This window comes from Saccopteryx bilineata, chromosome 4, assembly GCF_036850765.1.
Source record: "Saccopteryx bilineata isolate mSacBil1 chromosome 4, mSacBil1_pri_phased_curated, whole genome shotgun sequence".
NCBI lineage: Eukaryota > Metazoa > Chordata > Mammalia > Chiroptera > Emballonuridae > Saccopteryx > Saccopteryx bilineata.
This window is the reverse complement of record NC_089493.1, coordinates 89907876-89916757: the sequence shown is the minus strand read 5'-3', so window position 1 is coordinate 89916757 and position 8882 is coordinate 89907876. Positions and strand designations below refer to the sequence as shown.

The 8882-nt window shown below is 38.7% G+C and overlaps 1 protein-coding gene across 1 annotated transcript; it reads right to left on the bottom strand.

Annotated features, from left to right (window-relative positions):
• Window positions 1–2529: 2529 nt before the first annotated feature.
• On the bottom strand, window positions 2530–3931 carry LOC136334365 (olfactory receptor 11H6-like). Its single transcript, XM_066274460.1, has one exon. It carries the CDS (start codon window positions 3919–3921, stop codon window positions 2953–2955), a length of 969 nt encoding a protein of 322 aa, XP_066130557.1. The 5' UTR covers window positions 3922–3931; the 3' UTR covers window positions 2530–2952.
• Window positions 3932–8882: the final 4951 nt, after the last annotated feature.

Sequence of the window (8882 nt, the reverse complement as noted above, 5' to 3'; positions counted from 1 at the left end):
TGAGAAGAAGATGAAAAAGGTAGAAAAAAAGGCATCACCAGGTAAAATATGAGATATGAGAGATTGATTGGGTGTTCAGCATGGTGACCTTCCTCCGCCTTTTTCTAATAACAACCTGTGTCAGGTTAATAAACCCAAACAAGGTTGGAATAAGGTTTTATTTATTTATTTATTTATTTATTTATTTATTTTAATTTTTATTGACTTTATTGAGGTGACACTGGTTAACAAAATTATATGGGTTTCAGGTGCCCAGTTCCATGACACATCCTCTGTACACTGTATTGTGTGTCCACCATCCTAGGTCAAGTCTCCTTCCGTCACCATTTATCCCCTCACATCATCCTCCCCTTCTCCCTCTCCCTCCCACTGCTGGAAAGCACCACACTGTTGTCCATATTCTTTTTCATTTTTTTCTCAATCCTTCCACCCATCCCAATCCCCTACTTCTCCCCACCCCTGACCACCGTCAGCCTGTTCTCTATGAGTCTGTCTTTATTTTTCTTGTTAATTCATTTTGTTTATTAGATTCCACATATGAGTGAAGTCTTATGGTACTTGTCTTTCTCTGACTGGCTTATTTCACTCAGCATAATGCTCTCCAGGCCCATACATGCTGTTGCAAAGAGTAAAATTTTTTTTCCTATGGCTGAATATTATTCCAGTGTAAATGTACCACAGCTGTTTTATTCACTCATCTACTTATGGCATTTTGGCTGCTTCCAAATCTTGTAAATAATGTTGCAATGAACATCGGAGTGCATATGATTTTTCAAATTAGTGTTTTGAGTTTCTTTGGATAAATTTCCAGAAGTGGGACTGCTGGGTTGCCGAGACCAGCATGGCAATGGATGTGCATAAAAGGCAGGCACTGCAGGACTTAAGAAAAACACACAAGGCACAACATATAGAAAAGATGGGTACAGGGGACTCCCAGCCTCTAGGACTGAAAGCCCAGATCTCTCCAGCATCATCGTATTTATTGGTCTCTTTGCTCATCAAGCAAATTAGCAGAGCCTGGGTTCAGGTGCAGAGAGGGTGATTAACTAATACCTTTCAGGTATGTAGGGAAAAGGCTATAGGGATCAGCTGTTTCCTTTAAACAATCTTTCCAGAGCATGCTGGGCAGCGCTCTACTCCATAGGACTTGACGTTTCAAAGTCCACACCCAAGACTTGTCTCAGGACAACAGTCTAATTTCCGGCCATTTTCCTACACTGCATCATCAGGCAGTTTCATTTTTAATTCTTTAAAATAATTTTATTTAGAAAATTAAATTTAACAAAGTGCATTGATCAATAAAGCTACATAGATTTCACATAAACCTTTCTATAGCATTTGAACTGTTGGTTATGTTGTATGCCAATCACCCAAAGTCAAATCATTTTCCATCACAGTATATTTGTCCCTCTTTACTCCCTTCCTGCATCCTTCCCCTACACCCCCCTCTCTGTGGTAACCACTTCACTTTTATCTATGTCCATGAGTCTCAGTTTTTTTTTGTTTTTTAAAATTTTTTTTTCATTTTAGAGAGGAGAAAGGGAGAGAGAGAGATAGAGAGAGAGAGGAGAGAGAGACAGAGAGAGAAGGTGGGGAGGAGCTGGAAGCATCAACTCCCATATGTGCCTTGACCAGGCAAGCCCAGGATTTCGAACTGGCGACCTCAGCATTTCCAGGTCGACGCTTTATCCACTGCGCCACCACAGGTCAGGCCATGAGTCTCAGTTTTATATCCCACCTATGTGTGAAATTATACAGCTCATAGCTTTTTCTGATGTACTTATTTTACTCAGTATAATGTTCTCCAGGTATATCCATGTTGTTGTAAATGTCACTATGTCATCATTTCTTATGGCTGAGTAGTATTCTATTGTATAGATGTACCATATCTTCTTTATCCAATCCTCTATCGAAGGGCACTTTGAGTTGTTTCCATGTCTTGGCCACTGTGAATAATGCTGCAGTGAACATAGGGATGCATGTGCCTTTACGTACCAATGTCTTCAAGTTTTAGGGGTTTTGAGTTAACTCCATACTACTTTCCACAGTGGCTGCACCAATTGCATTCCCACCAACAGTACATGAGGGTTCCCTTTTCTTCACACTCTCACCAACACTTGCTGTTTTTTCATGTGTTGATGATAGCCATTCTAACAGGTGATATCTCATTGTGGTTTTAATTTTCATTTCTCTGATAATTAGTGATGTTGAGGACCTTTTTATATGCCTACGGGGAGTTTGGTTTTAGATTAAATGTTGAAGGGGATGAGTTTTGCATTCAGACTGATGTGATAGAAACAAGACCACAGATGGTTTCAGGAATGGGAGGAGAAGCACGCATAAAAGTGTTTGTATTTGTGTGTATATCAATGGATAGTGATGTACACTCTAGAAATTTATGAAAGATTTTTTTTTATTGATTTCAGAGATAGGAGAGAGAAGGAGGGAGAAGAGGGGAAGCATCAACTCATAGTAGTTGCTTCTTACATGTGCCTTGACTGGGCAGACCTGGGATTTTGAACCAGTGACTTTGGCATTCCAGAGTGACTCTTTATCCACTGCACCACCACAGGTCAGGCAATGGGGCCTCTAGACATTTAATCACTATGAAACTGAGTGCTGGAGACAAATTTACCTAAATCTACAAAAGATAGAAACTGACCAGTTAGCCTCTGGGTTACATTTGTTTTTGTTTTGTTTTTGTTTTTTTCTTTAAAACTGCCTGAAAATGTCTGGCATTTTCCATGTGATACACACAGAAATATTAGTACAATAAACCCTAGTATAAATACATGGTTTATGTAAGTTTGGTAAGATCTACTTTGTTATTTGCTTCATTGAAACACATCGCTAAAGTATATTCTAGCACATATAGGAAACATATTTGTCTCTCAATTTACCCAAGACCTCTTATAATTTTATATCATTATATATCTTATACATATATGTATTCTAGTTCTTGAGAGGCTGTCTTTGACCAAATCTCACAATCCTCAGAAGTTTTCTCAGAGCCTCCTTCATCTCCTTATTCCGAAGGCTGTAGATCATGGGATTAAGAAATGGAGTTAACACAGAATAAAATAAAGTCACAATTTTCTGAATCCTTGCTGGATTGCCTGCTGTTGGACTCACATACATCACCATGATAGAGCCATAGAACAGGGACACCACAGCCAGATGGGAGCCACATGTGGAAAAGGCCTTATGTCGGCCTTCTGCTGAGGGCACTTTCAGCACAGCTCTGATCACCAGGGTGTAGGAGCTGGTAATGAAGAAGAAGGTGGAGAAAATGAGGACTGAATTAAAGATGGCACAGGTGATCTCAGTGGCAGGAGCTGGCACACAGGACAACTTTATAAGGGGTCCTGGGTCACATAAAAAATGATCAATAGTATTGGGGCCACAAAAAGGAAGCTGGGAGATGAGATAAACTGGGAGGAGAAAACAAGAGAAGCCACACACCCAGCAGCAGGCTCCAATTCTGATGCAGCGTTGAACTGTCATGACAGTGTGATAGTGCAGGGGCCTGCAGATAGCAAGGTACCTGTCCAAGGCCATGGCAGACAAGAAGAAGGTCTCAGTGGTGCCCATGGAGAAGAAGAAGTAGAACTGGAGGAAGCAGCCAGAGAAGGAGATGGTATTGATCTTAGAGAGAAAGTTGGCTAACATATTGGGGACAGTAGAAGTGACATACCAGATCTCCAGGAAAGAAAAATTGGCCAGCAGGATGTACATGGGTGTGTGGAGATGTTGGTCACACCACACTGAACAGATAATGCAAAGGTTTCCGATTAGTGTCAGGACATAGGTCACAGAAAAGAGGGAGAAGAGGAGGATCTGAATCTCCGAGGAGCAGGGGAATCCAAGAAGAATAAATACATTCACTGGGTCAGAGTGGTTATTGCTTGCTGGGTTTTCCATCTTTTTTCTTTTAAAACTGCAATAACAAGACATTACCATGTTACAAATGACTACAGAAATTTTCTCATTAGTATGTTCTCTGAATTTCTTTACAAATTACTTAAATTAAATTTAAGTTTTAAATTACTTAAAGATTTTCAGCATTCTTTTCCCCAATGTGGTAATGAAAAAAGAGAAAAAACTTGGGAGTGTGTGGGTGCTTATTACAGCCTTGCCATTGTGATTGTCATGGTCCATTAAACACCTGTCTCTGTTTAGTGTCCTCAACACTACATAAAACAAGGTAGATGCTCTGTTGCCATTCAGAGGGTTTTAACCTAATTCAGACATCAACCTGGGTCAAGCATATGGAGGTTTAAACAACTGAACTGTTCAAGCTCTGTGTAAATAGAAGAAAGCATTGCAAGAATGAATAGCCGCAAAGCAAAAGTTTCTTTACAATTATAATCTTTAATGCTATGCTTCATATGGTGTTTCTTTCTAGGTAGTATTAGGGATGTTGAAAATGATATAAGGACTTTTGATCAATGATTGCTTCTAGCAAGGTCAGTTTTGAACATTTGTGTGCCCTCTTATTTTGAAAGATCTCTGTGAAAGAAATTCCACGATTTGCACTGGTAATTTCTCTCAGTGTCTAGTGACATATAGACATATACACAATTCTCTAAAGTACTTTTCATTTTTACCTTGGTTCTTTTTGCAGTTAAAAAATTTGTTAGTGAAGAAGAGTAAGCTTTATGCATTGTCACTTTGAATAAACATTTTACATGAAATTGGTATAAATAAATGAGGTTTAGATTACAAACTAACATGGATCTCTTAACTGAAATTTACTCTAACTACAGTACACAGTCTTCAGTCTTTAGTTTAAATTTATCAGATGCCATACCCCTTGCCATGTAGAGGAAAAAAAAAATCAAAATCCAAAACAAAACAACACAGAACAAGACAAATCTACAGTGTTAGATCATTAAAAACACTCTGAGATTTAAATAACATCACTGTCCATGGACTATTTATTCTCATTACTCTCTATATATTATCTGAGGTTTCTATATTAGATTCCTCTTGGTTGACTGGATCTAAATATGTTTTTTTAGGACCTAATCCTTGATATTTTTTCTTCTCCTACTATATTCTCTCTGTAAGTGACCTGTTGTTCAGGCCCTTGACATAAAAATCATTTATGTGAAATGAAGCCAAATTTTCTCTCCCTATCTATGTAGTCTGTTCTACAACCTGGATTTATCCACTAATTTCTTACTCAACCTCTCTGCTTGATATCTAACATAACTAAACATAATATGCCCATTTTTAAGCTTTTGATTCTTTCAACCTCAAATTGGCAGTGTTTTACTTCTTTGCCACATCACTAAGTGTCACATCCATTTACTGAGCTGCTCAGGCCACAAACCCTGGCTACAACCTTACCAACTCTCCCAATGCTCTACATCCAAACCATCAACAAAGCCACTAGGCTTTATAATCAAAACAATCAGAATCTGAACAATTTTCAGCAGTCTCATCAGTTTCACCTTGGTTCACACTACCGTGAAATCCTCAAGCTATTACCAAAGCCTCTTAACTTACCTATTTCCATATTTATATACTTAGAAACTATTACCTGCATAATTCTAGACTGATGGTATTAAAAATCTGATGATGTCAACTACTTGCTTTTGATCTTTTTTCTTTTTTTAAACACAATAAAAATAAATCCCTGATTCCTTACCACAGCCTCTAGGGACAACGAGGCCTTCCTCCATGTTCATTTCTACCACTCTTCCTTTCCTCACCCCACTCCAGCCGGCCGATACTCGACTATGTCAAAAGGAGCCCTTATCAAAGCCTGGAATGTCCCTCTTTCATCCACACTAATATTCATGTACCTTAATTTACTTCAATTCAATTTCTGGTAAAAATCAGAAACTCAAAGAGGCTTTCAGTAGTTCAGCTCACCTTGCCCTGTGCTGTACTTTATATCCCATGACTGTTTTTGTAACAAGCAATTTGAACTTCTTGATCTCTTTCCTCTTTTTAATCCTAATTTATATATTATGTGGAGAAAAGACAACACTTTTAGAAGAAGGTGAAAAAAACATTACAAAAGAACATCTAAGCAAAAAAAAAAAAAAAAAAAAAACCAAACCCAGAAAAAAAGAACATCTAAGTTGTGCCTTACTTGAAGCTGTTGTATGAGAATTGAGAAATCCATTAAAGGGCAGACGTCCAAATGTGGGTTTCTGTCTCCTGCAATGTTCAATCAGCCTCAGTCTCTTTGTTCTTTCATTTTAGCAGGAAAAAATATGCAGCAAAACCAACACAGTGGTGCTTGTGCCCAAGTTTCTTAGACTCTCAAAAGCGGTGAGTGTTGGAAGGTAGTATCAAGTCTAGCAATTATTTGATGCTTACAGAAGGACCATATTGCTAAAACAGCTTGAAAAGGTGGTTACATGCCATTGTAAAAGGCACTGTGGTCTCTCTTGATGTGGGAAGGGCCAACTGCACCCCTGCCTCTAAAAGAGAGTCTGTAGCAAACATATCCTGAGCTGTGGCTGTTGGGTCTTCGGCAGCCCATCGTGGAGCGGTGGTGCTTCAGAGCACTCTGAGTGCTTCAGCCTTCCTGAGCTCTAGGCCCCGTGCACTTTTTAATAAATGTGTTGAGGTTTGTTTCTGACCCTCCTGGATTACCCAACTTTTCCCAGTGGCCTCAGCTAGGGATAACAATGAGAAAGTTTTGGCCAGATCTCAAAATGTATTTCTTTAACTGAAATCTAAATTGGTCCAACCTCCAGGAGTGAAGGGAAAGATGATGAGACCTGGGACTAAGCTGAAGCATGAGTTGGCCTTAAGCCTTGGAGCAGTCTGTGAACCAGAAAAGAGATCTATTGGTATATATTTATAGTAAGGTAGCTGTGCTTTCTCACAGAAAGGATGATAATAGATTTAAAAATGAAAATGTAAGAGCAAAGGGTTCTACAAAGCCCAAGACTAGAAAGACAGAGGTTAGTTAATTGCAAAGAATTTGCAAAACACTTCAAAGTCTCACTCCATCTATTCCCCCCTTTCCCCTAATTTTATCTATATATACCTGCCCCAGCCGTGCTGTGGTGATGTTTGGATCTTTGCATTAAAAACAACTGTTCCATTAGTACTTGACTGTAAACTGTTGCCTCACTTAGTTTGCGAATTTGTCCTTTTAATCTCATTTCAGCCAGAAAAATCAAACATTTAAATCAACATTTTTGCCACAACTAATAATGTGACTTCAGAATGCATAAATGGAGGAAATGTTGTAATCCTGTTTAATTCTGTAGAGGTCAGATATACAGCCCTTCTTAAGTTCTGGGTCTCACAGTGTAAGCAGCGCATGGGAAAACTGTCGTGCATTTGGAGGAAAGCAATTTAGAGGGGTTGAGAAGCATAAAAAATGTGTAACAGTGGAAGGAACTGGGATATTTAGATTGGTGAAAGAAAGACTGTCGGAAAAAAGGAGGGATAATCACTTAAGAGCAATAAAATTTGCCCCATTTAATCCTCAACATTCAGTATTAAAAGTAATAGTTAAAAGTTATAGGGAAACACGTGGTAATTCAATATGGAGAACAACTTTCTTACAGAGAAACTTATCCTGGAATGGAACAAGCTGCTTTAGAAGACTACCGTATATCACGTATTTTTTCAGGTATGGGCTGGGAAAGTGGTAGAAGGAATTTAAGCATCAGAAATGAATTTCAATCCTGAAATTTCACGATATACATCTAAGATGTGTCAAGAAAAGAAGAAAACTATCCAGCTAACCTCGCTGGAAAAAAAAAGTGTATTGGGAAATAGTAAGGTTAATAAAAACTTGACGTTTTCATCACAACTGACAAAAATGAATCATTTTTTCCCCAAGGTCATTAGTTGGCAACAAAGAAAGGGGTTGGGGGAAAAAAATTCTGGATTGTGACTTGGTTAGCAAAGTCCCAGAGTTATGCCATGGGGCTATAAATAGTTTAACTCTATTAATTAAAGAATTGGAATTTTTTTCCTGAAAAAAATGTGTAAAATGCTTTCATTCGCTGAGTCAAAATGTGAGTGGCTCCTTAGCTTGACCAAAGACTGCGTAGGAGTTTTCTGGGGATTTCCCAGATGAACAAGGAAAAAAGGTATGACCACGAGGTGGCAGTGGCACACACAAGTTTTATTTGGACATAGCTTTGATGTGCATGCAGGGGAAGATGTTTGTCACATGTTTGTCTGTTTTAACTTTGTAGCAAGCAAGGTAAGTTGTCATTGTTTAGAGATGACTGAAAGACCAAGTGGAGACCATAGAGTACTGGATTGGGACTCAGAGGAGCTGGGGCCAAATTCAAACTTTATAACAGTTGTAGAAGGGTTGTAAATCACTTTTATGTGATTTACACGTGTAATATGGAATCAAAACTATCGTTCTCCCCCATGTAATACTGTTATTAGGAGAGCCTCATGAGTTAGGAAAGCTCTTTGAATTTTTGTACCTTTGGTGAATTGCAAGCATGGTTTCGATTTAGCTTCAACACTGTGACAAACACTACCTCATTGATTCTTGCCCCATTCCACTAGAATAAAGTAATATGTCTATTTTTTTTAAATCAAACAACCAAACACATTACATTCACTGGGAAGAATGAATTTATTATTGGAAATGTAGATGTGATTTTAGAAAAAAATTTTTGTGTACTTTTTTTAGGGGATGCCTTGTGTTCAGAGGACTAGCAGGAATCAGAATTGGTTTTTGAATGAACGTCTTGTTTCCAAGTGCTTTCTAATAGTATGTTATCCCATCGAGATTTGGTTTCTTCGGGTATCACTCTTAGTATGAAAAGCAGCCTTGAACTGAGCACTGCCCGCAGAGCACTGCTTTCTGCCTGCCCTCCAGTGCTGTGACGGCATCCAGACCCCTGAGGGAGCTGTTCTGCCTTGCCCGAAACTCTACT

Coding starts and splice junctions, on each gene's coding strand:
- LOC136334365 (XM_066274460.1), bottom strand. CDS start 3,921: ATGGAAAACCCAGCAAGCAATAACCACTCTGACCCAGTGAATGTATTT.